Below are 19,846 nucleotides of genomic sequence, written 5' to 3'. Positions count from 1 at the left end.
AACATCACTGAATTCAGGTAGTTGTAGTTGCTTTCTCATAGATCCCTTAGCGTTTTCAAGGTACACTATCTTAACCTCTTATTTTCTTACTAATTTTTATAATTTTAGTTTCTTTTCTTGTCATATCACACAAATTAGGACCTTAAGTAGAGTAAGTAGAATATTGAATAGAAGTGGTGAGAGAGGATATCTTTCCCTTATTCCCAATCTCATGAGGAAAGCATTCAATATTTTACCTTCAAGAATTCTATTTTCTGAAGGTTTTACATTGATGTCCTTCATCAGTTTGAGAAAGTCCCTTCTATTCCTAGGTTTTTGAGAGTTGTTTTCATAAATGCATATTGTATTTTATCAAATGCTTTTTATGGATCAATTGTAATGATCATATGATCTTCTCCCTTGACCTATTAATGTAGTGACACATAATGGTTGATTTCTGGGATTTTTTTGCATTTCTGGCATACATACCAATATTGATCAGAGTGTATTATCTTGTTAATACTTTAATATTCCATTTTCTAATTTTTAAAAGGATTTTGTACTTACAGGCATGAAAGATATCTGTCTGGAATTTTATTTTCTTGCATTGACTTTTTCTGGTTTCAGTATCTGGCTTATAGTGGCTTCATAAAATGAATTGTGAAATCATCTCTCCTCTTCTGTTTTCCAAAAAACTTTGCATAGGATTGATATTATTTCTTCTTTAAATAGAATTCAAGAGTGCAACTGTATGGGACTGGAGTTCGTGTATGGGAAGTTGTATAATTTTTTTTTTTTTTTTTTTTAGCGGTACACGGGCCTCTCACTGTTGCGGTCTGTTGCGGAGCACAGGCTCCGGATGCGCAGGCTCAGCGGCCATGGTTCATGGGCCCAGCCGCTCTGCAGCACGCAGGATCTTCCCGGACCGGGGCACGAACCCGTGTCCCCTGCATCGGCAGGCAGACTCTCAACCACTGCGCCACCAGGGAAGCCCCTGGAAGTTGTATAATTTTAATTTAAATTTCTTGAATGGACATAGGGCTCTTTGGGTTTTCTATTTGTTGTTAAGTTACTTTGGGTAATTTGAATCTCTGTTAAGTAATATAAAATTTTATTTTATTTACAAAGCCTATAATCAGAGATAATATTTTGATTTTTTCATTTATGGCAGATGGAAATTAAAAAACATTTCCCCCGACACTTTTCCCTCCAATTTTAACATTTATTATATCCTAATCTGAGCTCTGGGACTGTTATTACTACAGTTAGGATTTTAAACTATGCTCAAAGAAAAATGTAGAGCTTTGCAAAATATATTTTTTAAAGTGAAAGGCTAAAATTTGATGCTCTCAACATCTACCTCAAAAGATTTGAAAAAGAACCTGCAATTAAATCCAAAACTGTGGAGCAACTGAGTGATTAGTCATAGTGAATGAGAGCAGAAATTAATACATTTTAAAACATACTGAAAAAAAGGTTTAATAAATAGGTAAATCTCTGATGATGCTGACTATGGGGAAAAAAAGCCAAAAATAACCTATATGAAGTAAAAAAGGAGTTATCACTACAGTGTAGACAGGTATTAAGAAGATACTCCAAGGATGTTGTGATTAAATTTATGTCAGTAATTTTGAAACTTTGTAAGAAATGCAAGAAACGTTGCAAGAAAACTTTGCAAGAGAGTCCTAAAATCACTGGTAGATGTTTTGAAGCTGATTATAATCAACAGTTTATTACCCTGAGTTTTCAAACTTTAGTGCATGTTAGGTCCCTGGGGTTATTAAAATACAGACATCTGGTCCCACATCCCAGAGATGTTTGTTTTAGAGTGTGGCTGGGGGCCCAGAATTTTCTTGTCTAACACACACTTGATGTGAATGTGACAGAGACATGCACAATATTCCGGAGAAATATGGACTTTCCTGCTAGGCACTGTGCTACTTGCTTTGCATGCTATATTTTATTTAATCCTTACAACAATCCTATGAGACGTGTACTATCAGTATCATCCCAAAGAGCAGGAATCTGAGATTTAGAGCATTTCAGTCTCTTGACCATGGCCCCAGAGCTTATGAGAACTGGAACAGAACTTGATGATGTACTAAGTTTGTTTGGCAACATATGTTCGTCAGGCTACAAGTTTGACTTTCAAGCTTGACACCATAGTTTTACTGTAGCAGGAACAAAATGGATCACCAAAAGTTGGGTATATCAAAAGTGAAATCTCGGCCCCTGAATGCTTATCCTGGTGGGAGGGAGAGGAAATGGAGCTCCCCAGACTGAGCCAGAAAGTTGCAAAACTCATTCAAGAAATCAGAGTTTGAGGTCCGAAAAACTCAGTACTTACTGAAATATCCAGGAGGAGAAATATAAGGTTTTATTCTGCCGGTGAAAAGGATGGAGAGTCTAATACAGTAGAAACACAGGATTAGACAATTGGAGTGAAAGAAGAAATGCAGAAGACAAGTACAAGAATGGTAGGAAACACTCCTACCTACACAAAGGGAACTCACAATATCCAGGAGGTCCATGAAGAGAAGCCCTAGAGAAGCTAATTTGTACTACTCGAATCTAAACAAGCTTTGGTACGAAAGTATAATGGACCACATTAATGCTCTGAATTAACAGAGCACAGAAGAGTGAGATAAATTTGAGGTCAACGTTCTTAACTGTTTTTGAGCCACAAACCACATTAGCAGTCTGGTGACGCCATGGACTTGTCTCAGAATTATGCTTTTAAATGTATAAAATAAAATTCATAGCATTACAAAAGAAAAAAAATGAAATCTCATTAGTGTATACTGAGGTTTTCTTTTCTTTCCTCTTTGTGTGTGTGTATATTTGTGTTTGTTTTCTGTCAAATGAGGACTCATTTCACCCAGTTTCTGATCAAAGTTCAATCTTTGAGCTTCCTCCTCGTTTCATCCAGGCTGATTTGAAAACCCCCGGAACTGATATAGTCCCAGGTGTCAGCAGAGGAGACACGGTCCTCTTATCTGGTTCGTATGTACCCATCTCCCTGTGGAGTTACTTCACTTGCTTTCCTGTGACACAGCAAGTCCTGCTTTCAGAGAGTATCTGGGGTCCAGTGGGGGCCAACAGGAAGCCTGGGCACCCCATCCATGCCATATCAGTTTTGAGACAGTTGAGGTGTAGCTTTATCTTGTTACACCTTGCTAGGCTCTGCTGACATCTCTCCACCACATCTCTCCATCTCTTCCTAGGCTTGTCATCAAACTCCATGCAGAGAATCAAATTCTAGTCTTTGTTCTTGTAGTAGCCTCCAATTTACATGAGGAGATAGAAGCATGTGTCTGTGTCCACTCAAACTCCCAGGGAAAGGGTATGGGCAAGGCATTACCTTATTTTCAAAGTCCCTCTTTTTGCCTGTAGTTGGGAGATACCAGTAATTCTGGACTCAGCATTCTCCCCAGAACCTTCTCCTTTCACATAATTACAAATGTTTCTGAAATTTGCATCTTTGTTATTATTGTGTTTGTATAGGGCATGTTTCCAGGGCAAAGCAAACAGGACAGGTCCTTTGGTGTTTCAAGGTATTTCTCCCAGTATGCATCTCACTTTGTAATGATATGGCCAGAGTTAGACAACGGATCACTTAGATTTGGCAGGGTAGGCAGGGAAGCACTACAAAACACCCTTGATTTCCTTGAATCATCTATTTCAAAGAGAGGTAGAAATATTTATGGCATTGGCCTTGATTCCATTGTAGTGCATACTGAGGACCAAACGGGAAAAGTGGTGTTTTGACCTAGTTTATTGATTATATGCAATCAAAGCAATCAAAGCAAAAAGCAATCAAAGCAAAAAGTCGACAGCAATCAAAGAATGGAATTAGCAACACAAGATAAGGTGAGGAGGCACATATTTAGGGCCCATTCAGGACTTTGTGTTATATCCATGAGTATCATCTTATTCTTGCCAGGATGGCTGCTCCCATCACCATCATCTTTCAGCTTCCCCTGTAGATAAGCACCTCCACTGGTTATACTGGCATTTTCCAACCTGTTTCATGGAACAGATATGAATATCCACAAGCTATGAACAGGGGTTATGCGTAGAAAAAGACAGATAGGTAAAATGAGTATGGGAAATGTTGCATTACACAACGTTAAAAAAGATCTTCATTCTAGTACAGCTTTATTCAGCTCACGCATATGGTGACCATCATATAGGGTTGGTATTAATTTCCTAGGGCTGCTGTTACAAAGTACCAAAAAACTGGGTGGCTCAAAGCAACAGCAATTTATTATCTCATAGTTCTGGAGGCTAGAAGTCTGAAATCAAGGCGTTGGCCAGGCTAGGTTCTCTCTGAAGGCTTTAGAGGGAGAATCCTCCCTCATCTCTTCTAACTTCTGGGGTTTGCTGGCAATCCTTGGCCTTCCTTGGCTGGTAGATACATCACGCAAGTTACATGGCCGTCTCCTCTCCATGCATCTTCCCATCATCCATCTCTGTGTCCAAATTTCCCCTCTTTATAAGGACATATTGCATGTCATATCGGATTAGGGCTCTTTCTAACGAGTTTGTTTAAACTTGGTTCTCTGTAAAGATCCTATTCCCAATAAGGTCCCATTCTGAGGGTTAGGACTTCGACATCTCTTATTTTGGAGGGGAACACAATCTAACCCACAATAGTGTTACGTAATATTACATTCACTCTGCTGATTCCCTCACTGCAGAAGGCGTATAGTAGTAGTAGTAGCAGTATTTCCTGGAACTCACTTTGGGAAATACAGGAGTGTGTGGATGGCATTTGGAAGCTCAAACATAGGTATGCGAAATTTCTTCTCCCCATGCAAAAGTGCGTTTTGCTGAGTGTTATCCCAGGGACAAAAAAAATTAACCTGGAACACTCTTTCATGACTAGTCATAAAGTATGTGTATAAGTGTGAATATGGCTTACCCCAAATCACTTTTGAAAAACTGGGGAAAAGATCCTTAAAATAGAGAAAGTTTTACTGTTACAGGTGTTATTGTTTTGTCATTAACTGGCCATTTCCCAAACGAATAAAGGCCTGCTAATACTGGCTTTAATTACTGATGGACATTAAGAATTTCAGACTTCCTGCCTGACTGAGAGGGTTATTTAGAGGAATAAGAAATAAGTTTTTTTTTTAAAGAAAGGTAGGCTGCTCTGATTAGAACTGATCATACCTATACCACAGCACTTCTATTTTTATTTTAGCATGTAGATTGTATCATTTATCTCAATTCTTCACTTCCTCTCCACATTAGATCAGACTTTCTAACTCATGTCGTGGCCCCACAGGTGGGGTGTACTTTTGTACCCCTTGACTTTGGGCTTGGCCACAGGACTTGCTTTGGTCAATGAATGTCAGTGGACATGACAAATGCAGAGACTTAAATTATGTTGCAAGTTTGGGCTTGATCTCTTGCCCTAATGTTTTTGTTTTGGGAACATGCCTTAGGTAGCCGTTAGTGTCAGGAGGATGAGATATACACGGAAGAGATGCAGACATCACGTGCAGCTTGGAGCCAGTCTCAGCATTACCCAGCCTAAATCCAATGAACCCTAGCCAACCCACCTATGCATGAATGATAAAGACACACTTCCAGGTCTGTGCTATTGAGATTTTGTGTGACCAAGAACACAGCATTATTTTAAAAAACATTGATCAATACACCTTGTTTGTAGGTTTGTCTCCCTCACTATTCTGTGAGCTTTTTAAAAGTAATGGCCCTATTTTACATAATTCTACATTTCCTCAGCTTAGTTCTTGCATAGCATAGCCTCAAAAATATTTGCTGGGTGAAGAATGAATGAGTGAGTGACATACAAGGGACCCTGAGTGGAATGTAGGGAGCATGGTTACTCTGGCAACCCGAGTAAATAATTTAGAAACAACACTGGAATACCGCTTTGCTTCTGCAGAAAGGTTATACACACATTCTTAGGCTAAAAGTAGGAATTCGTGCCAATTCTAGACCATTCATAAGCAGGGACGCTTGGTCCTGGAAAAAACTAAACCCTCAAATCTGACTCTGCATTAACCAGATGGCAAAGTCTGAGGTTATTTTTCCATTTTGTTTTGGATAATGATCTCTTGTATCAACAGCAAAATGGACATATCCTTGAGTCTACCTCCAACTGCAGCAGCAGGAACTTCACACAAGTGACTCGCTTCTTGGTCGTGATGCTTACTTCTGCTATTAACGATTAACACGTAACATTTGTTTTCTAGAATTGCTATTACGTATTGTGACTCCTTTCTAAATAACTATGATTATAACACCTTACATTAATCTTTTCTAAGGTCAGCATAGGCTATCTTAAATACAACTGAAAGATGTGAAGATTCTGCAAGTTGTAAGAATTTAAAATTCAACATGTCTACTTAGTATGCACTCTTTTGTGGCAGTGTTATCTGAAGTCCAAGAATAAGTTTGTGTGTGTGTGTGTGTACTTGTGTTCCCTTATTTTCACCTATACTATGTGGGATTCTGAATCAATAGGAAAGCAGCTAACAGCACTAGATGAAAAATGATTATAGCAAAGAATTTAATCAATAATCACTTTTATCTTAGCAACATACATTACACATGTAAAAATTAATTGCACGAATGTTTACTCTTTGCTAGTCTCAGAGTAAATAAGACCAAGCTGTCTGAAGAGTCAGAAAAACACTAGAGGAGTAGTAGCAATTTTGAATGTCAGAAAAAACATGCTGTGGTTAGGACTGAGCAATGAGTCTTCCCTTGATGACGGGATACCACAAGATTACCACAAGCCACCGTAATGTAATTTATTACATCAATTCTGCACGCATGCATGTGTATCTCATCTCTTAGGAGAAATTTCAAACTAAATCCCAGCATATCACTGATACAACATTAAAATAATGTTTCTGATGAATAAGAAATTATAGAATTTAGGGCTTCCCTGGTGGCGCAGTGGTTGAGAGTCCGCCTGCCGATGCAGGGGACATGGGTTCGTGCCCCGGTCTGTGAGGATCCCACATGCAGCGGAGCAGCTGGGCCCGTGAGCCATGGCCGCTGAGCCTGTGCGCCCGGAGCCTGTGCTCCGCAACGGGAGAGGCCACAACAGTGAGAGGCCCGCGTACCGCAAAAAAAAAAAAAAAAAGAAATTATAGAATTTAACACTAAAATGCCTTAAGGAAAAAACCTAAATCTGTGATGACAAATCTTTCATAAAGGATTGATTCCAATCTGAACATATTAATGACTTAAAACATGTATTAGGAAGTTAAAGAATTTGTTTATATTAAGAGGTGTTATGATTGAAAACTATGGAAGTACAGCTTTAAAAGATAATATTATTTTTTAAAATACTTTAGTTAGCTAAAACAACAAACATTTTCCCTACATGCAGTAAAATGAACAGGGGTGTCCCTAAAGCGATCCCGGGGCTCAAGGGAGAGGGCTCAAGTTAGCTAAGGAGCATTCTTAGTCTTTAGCATAGGATTTTATAGACTACTGGTAGTTATTTCAGGGCGGACTTAAAATGGAATTAGCATGTTTACGGGAGAGGTCTACTGATTAGGAAGTGACAAAAGTGGGGAATGCAAGTAACAAATCGTGCCAATTTGTGTGTGTGTGCTTCTCTTCCAGGCAGCATGTAAACACATATTCACTGGGATTTTTGAGCTGGCAATAGTAGAGTCTGTAATTTAGACATTCTGTCAAGATTTATGCCTTTCATGTTGTCCTTTGGTATAAATTATTCTTTTAAAAAGTTTTAGCTAGTTTTCAATGGCCAAAAGAAACAAAGGAAAGATGTTATTATTTGGACTTGAGGAAGCATTTTAAAGAAAGTGTATGTAACTCGAAGAGCTTGGAGCAATGGCTATGTCCATGGCCTTGGACTCAAAGAGAGAAATTCACCCACGTGGAAGGTACTTCCTGGGGAAAAGAAATCCTTCCAGCTAAGTTTTTCCTTTTAACGCTAAACACTGAAGGGTCTCAGTGATCATGATTGTGTGTGTGTGTGTGTGTGTGTGTGTGTGTGTGTGTGTGTAAGACTGCCAATTTCCTTTATGGTACCATGTACTTTTAGGGGGTCATTTAAATGGATCAAATACTACCTTCTTTAACTAAATAATTACTATATATTAAAAGCACATATAACCCTTTTTATCAATTTAGGCTTATTAAACAAATTAAACCTAAAAAAGCATTGGATGGCATAGGATGTTATTATAATTTCAGGTCTTCTCTAAAGTATATGCAGGAATTAGTTTTTGATTTCTTTATTTTTACTTGTGCTTTAAACAAACAAACTTGTGCTTTTTTAAAAAACTGAGCTAGGCATGAGAGTTAGTCTTTATTTTATATTATCTCATGTAACCATCATGACAACACCATAAATTGGTATTAGTTCATTTTCACACATGAGCAAACTGAAATTAGAAGAGCCTTAGGAACTTGTCCTAATTAAGGGGTGTAGCCTACATTCAAGTTGCATCCTGAAAAGTTTGCTTGTTAGGCTATATCTGCTTGTGCTTCTTATAGAGCTCTGGCATTTAACTCCATGTTTGTCCTATCCTAAAAAATTTATGTTAAAGTTTTCCCTTTATATTGTAGGTAAGGTACTTTCACATTATCATCAAATTAGAAATAGAAATTATAATGAACCAAAGGAGTACATTATCCATTTGGATGGAAACCATATACAACCCCAGATCTTTAAAGTAAAAGCATACAGTTCACACCAAGTAAGCAGCACACAGTAATGCTTCCACCCACAGGCCTAATTTATGCACTTTCTTCATATTTTCTTTATGTAGTACTTGACGAATGTTTATTGGTAAAGAGTTTTTTTTTTTTTCTTCTTTTCTTAAACTGAGAATGAACAGCATATTTTAAGCAGCACAATTATGGGCGTTCTGTACTTAGCACAGTTCTCAGAAACTAAATTGGAGAGATGAAATCCAAGAAAGTGTGGGAGAGAAACTGGAATATCAAAAGGAAGCTAGAAAAAGAGCCACAGAAAGGCCTTCCTGACTTTCTGAAACTACCAACATGGGCAAAGTTGGTGCCCACGTATGTTTATAATCAGGTCGTGGGGAAAACATTTTTTCAGTGTAGCAGAACCCAAAAAATAATGTCTTTGATGGTCTATGAGACAGTGATGGTTGTTAGAATATTATTACTTATAACAAAACCATTATTGCTAAGTATTATCCTGATGCATTTTACTGGTGCTGTCTACAGTATAAACCACAGATAATTCCAGAATTTCTTTTTAATAAGTAGTGTCAACCTTCACCAACATCCCTCAACCTTTTCAAAAACACTAGCCATAGAAATTAAGAACATTGGAAAGTTTCTATTTTCATACTACTAGATCTTCTGGTGATAATGATAATTATTTTTTAAAATGGAGGGAAAAAAATCTCATGACATTACTCTGATTTCATTATTTAGAGATGTTAGTCAAGAAGAGGCAGCATAACTTCTTAAGAGACATCAGAAATGTTTAATTAGAGAGCAGTGCAGTAAGTAAATAACATGTCACATAAACCTCAATTTTGTTAAACCCTGAGATTTCATGCATTGTACTTCCTTACGTGTAGTATGCTATGGACTGAATTGTGTCCCCCTAAAATTCATAGGTTTAAGCCCTAACCCCCAAGGTGATAGGATTTAGAGATGGAGTCTTTGGGAGTAATGAAGCTTAGATGAGGTCATGAGGGTGGGGCCCTCATAACGAATTAGTGCCCTTACAGGAAAAGACAGGAGAGAGCTTATTCTCTCTCCCCCTCTGCCACGTGGGGCCACAGCAAGAACTTGGCCTCCAGAACTGTGAAAAATTAATTCCTGTTGTTCAAGCCACCTAGTCCATGGTATTTTGTTATGGCAGACTGAGCAAAGACATACTATTAGCCACATTCCCTAAAATCTACGGAAAAATAACACAATAAGCCGAACTTATTTATTTAGACTCCAAATCTATAACAACTATCAAAGAAGAAAATGTAGGAATGCTGTCCATTCAAAACCTTATATATAATGAATAAACTTATTGTTGAGGTAACTTATTTATTGAGATAAATGACAATATCACAGGGCAAGAAGGCAGGAGACCTGGATTGTACCTTAGTATTTTTCTAGTTGGTATGCAGTCTTGAGAAAGTCCCTTAACAGCTGAGGTTGATCAGTTTATTTTCCCTTAAAAAGGATTGGTCTGAAACATTTCTGAGGTCCTTTCCACTTTCAAAGTTCTATAGCTCCCAGTGCACTTTAAAAGAAAGGAAGGATGGAGACGCACTTACCATTCTGTTCCCGCTGCACTCCTGCCGCCAAGAGATCAGGTTCCCCGAGGCTGATGTCATTCAGCCTAGTCCCCAGACACTCCATGCAGAGATGCTTGCACCACTCCTCGGCCTCCAGCTCTGAAAATGAGCACATGCCATGGAAGTCAGGCAAGGCTACATAGGAATGATGGAGAAGGAATGTTTCCTGAACCAGTTTCCCAGGTAAGGGGTGAGCATTAAAAAATCTACCTTAAGAAAACTAAAAAGCTATATTTAAGCAGTGAAATAAAACAATCTCCACAATTGTTTCCCTTGACATTATAACATTGTATTTTAAAGTTATGTTAAGTTATTCCAATGTACTTTATCTTATTTATAAATAATAGACTGAGATTTGTTTACTATCCAGTATATTTTAGATTGATTTAATTTGAGGAAAGAATTTACTTGGAAAAATTAATTAAATACAAAATAAAAATATATAAGTGAATAGCTGAAAAATGTCGAACTAGATTAAACACACGACTGTCCTCCTGAATGTGACTTGGATGTGTGCGGACTGAAGGTCTGATCCCCGTCATTCTGAACTGCAGTGGATCACAGATCAGCAAAAGAATGTGATTGATTTCCTTTTACAAATCTCAAAAGTAGACCATCCTCACTTAAAAAAATTTAGGGAGAAGATATTAAAAATAACTTTCCCCTTTAGAAAACTCCAATTATCTAAGATATTGATTAGATCACTCTCTTTTTATTCCCATTACTTCCCGACTTCTCTATATTCGCGGTTTTTCTTTGCTTGAAACCTCTGAATACCTTTCACCTACACAAAATCTTGTAGTATTGAATGCTTTCACAAACATGGATGAATCTGATCCTAATATAAGCCCTCTGTGCATGAGATGACTAAGGATTAGTGTCATAACTGGGTCTCATATCCTATCATGGGTCAGCACCACGACAGAATTGGAACCCAAGCCTTCTAACTATTTTTATATGCAGAGATCCGAAAGGTTAGAAAGTTTGGGCCAAGCCCCCACATCACTGCACAGAAATTGGATAAGAGTTTTCCACTGACACTCATCCAGAGACATTTCTGACTTTTTCACATAGCATAAGTCTGTACTATAGCAGTTTAATATAGATTTCCTTCGAATCTCTTGCTCCTCTCTGTGGATGACATTTCCACCTTTGCCCTGGCATTTTAAACTCCCCATAAAAACATTATCTGTGACACGTTTTCTTGACTCTAAGGATACGAGTATCAACTGCTCTGCTCGACAGCCAACGTCATCAAACCTGGGTAATGCTTTCTCCCTGTGCTCAGTCACACCGCCTTAGCATCAAAAATGGGTTTGATCAATGAGATGTCAAGCCATATTTGTCACTTTTTCTTCGTTTTATCAAGACCATAGAATGTTGTTAGAAAATAAAGAAAGAGAACATGCAGTCTCCCATGGAGTACTATTCTGACAAAAATAACGCTTCCAACGTTCAAATCACAAAAGTGATTTTTCCTTGCAAAAGCTATGGTTTGCATCCTTCAGGGATTGTCCTCTGTGGTGTCAGACACAGCATGTGCCCAAGGAGAAAGCAGATTGTCATGTGGGCCAGGCCTGGCTCCTTGTCTGGCTGGTGGGCTTTTCCTCATGAACTAGAAGAGAATCCCTTCTGATCACAGGGCCTCTAATACAATAAAAAGGCATTGCTGGGGCTCACAGCTTTCTAAAAAAAACCCACGTTTTTTCTTCTGGTGAGGGAATGCCAGCCTTCACAGAAAAATTTTACACAAGCAACAACAGCATATATTGAAAATAATTTTCATTAGATATATGAATTTTGACTTCTAAAATTTATGAAAGTTTTGAAAGCTTTTCTAACAACAGATCAAAAGCTTAAGCCAATTTCCATGCCGTGTCTCTAGAAATCCTTGACATTTTTGCTAAGGGAGACAATATGGTTATATTTTTTCTTTTTACATTTTGATGTTGTGACTATTTCTCAGAACTCCTCGACCTTCAATCATGAGTGAAATCACATGCAATTAACATCTCATCTGCATGACTCTACCTGCGAGTATTTCCAGGACCCCATAGATGGAACGAAGAATACCTGCTATGCTATGTGTGGTAAAATTAAAAGTGTGAAATATGACAAAGCACCTGTGTCACAACGTTCCCTTTAAATACTAAGTCAGTGCATGCCCAGAGGTTAAAGAAATATGTCCCTCACTCTTTCTAGTAACTCTTTTGTCCTAGGATTGAATGAGATAAAGAAAACAACCACACAGTAAAGGGCTTCTAGGAAGCTCGAGCTGACTATTTTGAGTAGAACTCAACTTGGCGTTTCTGTAAAGACCAGAGCCAGCAGGCTGCCTCCACAGCAATGAGAGGGGCTCCTGGGCTTCCACCAGCAGGTAAAGACGGCTTTTGCAGCCAATCTTGAGAATTGCAACGCTTCTGCATTTTAATAGTACAGCAGCATGTATGAAGAGAAATAGCAAGAGTAATACAATAAGACTAGATATAGTCACATTAAAGACTGAATTATAAACTATTTCAGAAAGAAACAGAGAGAGAAGGAGAGGGAGAGAGAGAGACGGAGAAAGAGAGAGAGAGAGAGAGACATCCCTGCAATTCAGCTCAGAAGAATCAGATCAGATCAGAATCATCAAGGGTTCATTTCTTTATTAACAAACATTTTCTCACTGTGAGCCAGGCACTGTGCTAAGAGGATATGGAAAAACACAGTTTCTGTTCCCAGTTATCTTAGAGTCAGGGGGGTGGGCAGGAGAGTCTGGTGTGTGGTTCTCTGGAGGGCTGTGGCTTAGCTGGTAGGAGCTGGGGCACCAGGACGAAGGCTGAGCAGCTCAGAGGGAATCTGATCAGGGACCTGCAGGGCGAGCAGGAAGGGGAGGGAGTGTGTGTGAGTGTGTGTATCGGTGTGTGTCTGTGTATCAGCTTGTGAGTGTGTATCAGTGTATGTGAGCGTGGGACAGTGTGCATATGAGCATGTTAGAGCACATCAGTGTGTGACAGTATTTGTGAGTGTGTGTGTGAGTACATGGGTCTGTGTGTGAGTACGTGAGTGTGTGAGGTATTTGTGTGAGAGTATGAAGGAGCGTTACGTGTCTCTGTGTGAATGTGCTGGAGGAACCAGGCTGCACTGAGGAGGGTGGTCAGGGCTGAGATGGAGAGGCACATCCAGGGCAGCGACAGTGACACCTTGTGACCAGCGAGGGACAGCCCTGAGTTCAAGGAGTAAAGTCTGAGAAGCAGTCAGCACTCTGTCCATCCTCTTCCCAGTTTTGTAGTATTTAGTTCAGTTAGATCAGCCCCAAACCTTCACCTCAAAAGTACTAACCTTTGTAGTCTGCATACTTGATCTAACAGTTTTGCTGCAGACAAGCTGAACCTGTTTATTATACAAGGCTTTGTTGCTTAAAATCTGTTTTTGACAGTCACCTTTCAAATAATTATAGCTGTTATAGCTCCGCAAAAAAAAAGAAAAAAAGAATTCCTGTTTTTTTTGATGACAAAACAGTATTATCTTACCTACATTTTCCTAAGATTATTAATAAAAGCCAAATCCAATGAGGACTAAATACAAAAGTTTATTATTTCCACACAAAACTAGTCTTGCCTGCATCTTACAGCAAATTACCATGAAACTGATTCAGTGCCATTTTTAACTCTGCTATATGATTTTAGCTGATAGCCTATTTTCTGTAGATGTGATGACCTTTTTTTCACTGTTTGCAAATATAGCTCCTTTTGGATCATTTAACTTTCAAGTCGTCATCCTAAGGCCTAAATTTAGTGAAAGTAATAAAGCTTAAATTTAATCATTTATTCAATAGGCATTCTTAAGAGTCTGCTATGTAAAGATCTCTTCTTTTTTTTTTTTTTGCGGTATGCGGGCCTCTCACTGTTGTGGCCTCTCCCGTTGCGGAGCACAGGCTCCGGACGCGCAGGCTCAGCGGCCATGGCTCACGGGCCCAGCCGCTCCGCGGCATGTGGGATCTTCCCAGACCGGGGCACGAACCCGTGTTCCCTGCATCGGCAGGCGGACTCCCAACCACTGCGCCACCAGGGAAGCCCAAAACCGGGAATTCTTAAGCGTATGTAATTCTTATTTGCTGGGCAGATTTGCGATGATTTGATGACAAATGTTGTTTTTATATTTACTGAAGTCTTAAATACTCCTATTCGCTGGAAAGTGAAGAAAAATGTCTCCCGATGTAGACTGTTGCTACAAAGATCTCTTATTGTCATTTGAAATTTATAGAGCTATTAAAATATACGATATTTTGACGACATTTTTCATTCTTGAAAATTGGCACCTACTTCTTATTTAACTGGCCTTGTTGATATGTTACGGACTTTTCTTTTTCTCTTACTTTTTCTGTAGTAGGAAGACAAGAGACCAGTTAAACCCTAACTGCCTGCTTCAGCAAAGACGGGAAGAATGTTTAGCTCACAGGAAAGAGCCCTGTCTGTTGAAGTCAGATGGGTAGGAACGTTTAGTTTTCTTTTCTAAGTAAGAGGCGCGTTTATTTCCTGTCCCTGAGGTGCCTTAATTTGCTCCTTTCCACATTCCCACACCTAATAATCCTTTAAAACTTGTTTCAAATATGCCTTTCTCTGTTTAGTTCCTTCAGGCCCAAGTTTGGATTTGACGTCTTTCCTCTACATTTCCATTTCACTCTGCTATACTTTGATCATAGTCTCTATATCCCTAAGTTATTTGTCTGCCTTTCCCAACCAATATATTCTGATACTAGAGTCAGGGAGACATTGATTTAGTCAGTCTAGAGCCAGTGCAGCACCTGGATATGGAAACTAATAAATAAATGTGGAACAAGTAAGTAGATGTGATTTGCAGTTGATTCCTGGAAATTAATACACATTCTAGAACCAAATGAAAATAACTTGGGAAGTAGTCACTTGCTGGGTGTTTTGAAGTCTTTATTCATCCCCATTTTAAGTGGAGATTATAACTTCTACTCTTCACAGCTGGCTCGTCTAGATAAAACAGATCTTTGATTAGGAAGGGGAAGAGAGAAATTTCAAATATGATTCTCTATCAAACTTCAGTAATTCTAAAATATCTCACATTCGAAAGGTTTCTTATTTTAATAGCTGTCTTTTTCTTTTAGCCTCATTAGTGGTATTTATGCCAAAATGGAAGACTTGTATAAATTCCTTTTGATCCTATATATGATAAACACTTGACAAGATTTTTATTTTCTACAGAGATATGGCAATGGAAGCTTAGAAAAGGTCAACTGTGAGCCAAGGAAATGAGTTACCTAAGTTTATTTGATCTTTTATGCACATAATCATAACTTATTTTCCTTAATTTAACAGCAGATTGATACATCACATTTTTGGATTCAATACAGCATGTCTTATTCTGCCATTCTCTCCTTTTGTGAATTACAGGAGTGAGGCGGGGCTTTCAGATGTGGCCAAAGAGAAAATCGCTCCCGTCAGTCTTCCAAAGTAACAAGGGACAAACAGCAAAAAACGACAGAACCATCGAATGTGCTGCTCTTTAGCCTGACAAGAATTTGCTGCAAAATGCTTTAATATGGAGATTAGTCAGTGACACAGAGCTTAAAGCAAATCAGAGAAAATAAGAAAGAACTCAAATCAACACTTGTAAATAGCCTGAGAATGATGGGAAAATGATGTCAAGACGTTACAAGAAAGCAAGGTGGAAAGGGGTCCTTTGCACTAACGCTGAAGGTCAGCTCCAGAGTGAGTGCATTTGTGATAGAAAACCAGCCCCAGGAGGAACACTTTCCAATCTGTGGAATTCTTACTAGACACCGACTGAACACTTGATGTACGTGCCTAAGCTTCTCATAGGAACTTTCGTGAAGCAGGGAACTTTTTGAGAAAGAGGCACCATTAAGAGCTCTTAATCATGTTCTCATAAGGCCTGAAAGCAATTGCTTTCTACGCAGCAATCATGAGGTACTTGGGAGTAGAAAGGAAAACCCGAAAGAGGAGAGCTCTGTGTTGCAATATGGAAGTGTTGCCAGTGCCGTGGTTAGATCTCGAAGACTGCGCCCGAAACCACACAGAGCTCTGAAACTGTTTCTCTATACAGAGCCAAATTTATGACAAAAACCTTTGACAATTGCTCAGAGTACGGAACTGAATGTGGCCAACAACCCCAATGAGCCTGGGAGTGTATTATCCTCAGAGCTTCCAGAAGGGAGCACAGCCTTGCCGACACTTTAGTTTTTGCCTGGTTAGACTCGTGTTGGACTTCTGTCCTTTAGAATTGTAAGATGATAAATTTGTGTTGGTTTAAGCTGCTGTGTGTAGGACACTTTTTTATGTCAGAAACAGAACACCAAAACAAACACAGAGGCCAATCAGCCTCTTCCTCTCTACCAAGAAAACCTCCAAGCAAGCAACTGAATTTAATGGAATGTGATCCATGAAAAATTAGGAAGGTATACAGATATAGATGGCACATGATGTGATTAAATCTGCTTGAAGCTTAAGAAGTAAAATAATTAGGAAAGACTTCCTGGTTAACGCCGGGGGTCGGGGAGTCTCAGAACAGAGAAAGCAGGAACTGCCAAGAGTTAACCAAGAAAAACAGCAGGGGGTTGGAGGAGGGATGCTGGCAACGACGACTGAGGAGAGTTGGAGCAATCACCAGAAAGATGAGATGCAGCTTGAATCTTAGGATACTAAGAACGGACTGGGGAGAAGGGGACATGATCTATAGGGAAGGAAAGGATGCATGATCTAAAGGACCGGATGTCATATGAAAGGTAAATGCGATTTAAAGGGACACACTGGGTTTTGAGGAGCAAGAGTGATTTTTGTGGATTCTTCCAGTTACACAGCCTTTAAGTGAGAAAAAAAAGGCAGAAAAGAAGAAGAACCCTTCAGCAACTGGGTGGGGGAGGGGAAAAGAAGAAAAAGTAGAAAATTTAGGATCCTGTAAGACAAAAGGATGCCACATTTCAGAGAATTCACTCTCTCCCCCATCACCAAAGCAAACAAACAAACCCTTGCTATGCTACCTGGACCTTGTTAAAAGGACAGAAAAGGGCAGAATTAAACTAGGACTCTTAAAAACACCCCAATGTCATAAGAATCAACAAAGGAAATAAAAGTCCATGGAGAACTATGGCAGAAATTCAAGACACAAAAATTCACACAAATTCAAATCAGTTTAGGAAAACTGCCTCTCACCTCACCCCATTCCCCCAAAATGATAACATGAAGCAGAAGAACACTGTAAGTGTGCACTCCAGAAATAAATGAATACATTCAAACAAGCATTTGTGGATATAAAAATTCAGTTTGAATTAGAAATTCAAAAACTAAGAATGGAAATGAACAACAACAACAAAAGTAGGTGAAATGAAGAGTGAAATGAATCTAGAAAAGAAGTGAAAGAAAAAGAGAAAATTAACTCTGAAATGACAAATTATAAGATGCTTAAGAAAAAAGTCTCAAATGAAAACTTACTAAGAGGCATTGACCAAAGTGAGAAAATAAAACTGTCATGAAAAAACAAGTAAAAAGGAGAGAAGTAGTGGCGATGGGTACCAGGCAAAAGAATAATGGTGGCTTGAATGGATGGACCAGTAGAGTGGGCATAGTGGTGATAAGAACTGTTAAATTTAGAATATATTCATGAAAACCTATGATATTGGCAAGTTTGAAATATTTGCAATATTTGTAGCATGAGGGAAAGAGAGAGATTAAAGATGAACACAGAGGGACTTCCCTGGTGGTGCAGTGGTTAAGAATCCTCCTGCCAATGCAGGGGACACGGGTTCAAGCCCTGGTCTGGGAAGATCCCACATGCTGCGGAGCAACTGGGCCCGTGTGCCACAACTACTGAGCCTGCGCTCTAGAGCCCACGAGCTACAACTGCTGAGCCCAAGTGCCACAACTACTGAAGCCCTCATGCCTAGAGCCTGTGCTCCACACAAGAGAAGCCACCACAATAAGAAGCCTGTGCACCGCAACGAAGAGTAACCCTCCCAGCTCGCCACAACTAGAGAAAGACTGAGTGCAGCAACAAAGATCCAACACAACCAACAAATAAATAAATACATTAATTAATTAATTAAAAAAAAGATGAACAGAGTTTTTTGCTTGTGCAACTTTTCACTAAAAGTCATGGAATTGACTTTTAGTGAAAATGTGAAGACTGTGGGAGAAGCAGATTTGGAAGAAAATAAGAGCTCAGTTTCAGAAATAAGTTTTAGATGCTTATTAGATATAGAAGTGGAAAGATTAGTAGGCAGTTGGATATATCAGCCTGGTGTTCAGAACAGAGGTTTGGACCGGACTTATAAATGTGGAGTCAACAGTGTATAGCTATCATTTAAAGGTACGTATCCACGTGAGACCACCAACCAGCTTGAGTTGACAGAAAAAAAAAGAAGACATTTAAAGGCTGAGACCTGGGACTCTCCCACAACTAGAGATCTGGGAGGGAGGAAGGAGGCTTAGAAGTAACAGACATTCAAGGAAGAAGAAACTAACAAGGGTATATTATGCTGGAAGCCAAGGACAAATAGTGTTTCAAGGAGGGGAGCATGACTGTTTCATTTTATAGTTTTTATCAGTTTTACTGAGGTATAATTGATGAATAAAATTGTAACATATATAAGGTGTACAACGTGATGATTTGAGATACACACACACACACACACACACACACACACACACATATACATGTGAAAGAATTCCTGCAATAAAGTTAATTAACACTTCCATCATCTTACATATTTAGGTTGATTTTTGTTTGTTTGTTTGTTTGCTTTGGTGGGAACACTTAAGTTCTACTCCTTTAGCAAATTTTGATTTTACTATACAATATTATCAACTGTGATCAGTTGTGATCCAATGTTGTACATTAGATCCTCAGACCTTATTCATCTTATAACTGAAAGCTTGTACCCTTTTACCAACCTCTCCTCCTTTCTCCTACCCCCCAGCCCCTGACAACCACCATTCTATTCTCTGTTTCTATGAGTTCAACTTTTTAAAAAATGTCCACATATAAGTGATACCATGCAGTATTTGTCTTTCTCTGTCTGGATTATTTCATTTACCATAATGCCCTCAAGATCCATCCATGTTTTTACAAATGGCAGGATTTCCTTCTTTTTAAAGGCTGAATAATATTCCATTTTGTATGTACCACATTTTCTTTATTCATTCATTTGCTGACGGACACTTAGGTTTTTCTATATGTTGGCTTTTGTGAATAATGCTGTAATGAACATGGGAGTAAAGATATCTCTTTGAGATAATGATTTCTTTTTCTTTAGATATATAACCAGAAGTAGGAATACTGGATCATACGATAGTTCTAGTTTAATTTCTTGAGTAACTGTGTAGTCTGTACACCAATTTACATTCCACCGACAGTGTACAAGCGTTCTCTTTTCTCCACATCCTGGCCAGCATTTGTTATCTCTTGCCTATTGCATACATGGTCAATTAATTTTCTAAAAAGGCACCAAAAATACACAAAGAAAAAACAAAAATCTCTTTCATAAACGGTGTTGGGAAAACTGGATATGCACATGCAAAAGAATGAAACTCCACCCCTATCTT

At 38.8% G+C, this 19,846-nt stretch overlaps 1 protein-coding gene across 1 annotated transcript in view; it reads right to left on the bottom strand.

Moving 5' to 3' along the window:
- Positions 1–19,846, bottom strand: part of DOK6 (docking protein 6) — a 396,863-nt gene that overhangs the window by 135,334 nt on the left and 241,683 nt on the right. Inside the window, exon 4 of the mRNA XM_027118731.1 lies at positions 10,254–10,373. Within this exon, the coding sequence (XP_026974532.1) occupies positions 10,254–10,373 (120 nt within the window). The remainder of the gene's footprint in view (positions 1–10,253; positions 10,374–19,846) is intronic.

The sequence above is a fragment of the Aethalodelphis obliquidens genome, unplaced genomic scaffold, assembly GCF_003676395.1.
Source record: "Aethalodelphis obliquidens isolate GAN/ISIS:26980383/991018 unplaced genomic scaffold, ASM367639v1 scaffold19, whole genome shotgun sequence".
Taxonomy (NCBI): domain Eukaryota; kingdom Metazoa; phylum Chordata; class Mammalia; order Artiodactyla; family Delphinidae; genus Aethalodelphis; species Aethalodelphis obliquidens.
This window is presented reverse-complemented; position numbering and strand designations above follow the sequence as displayed.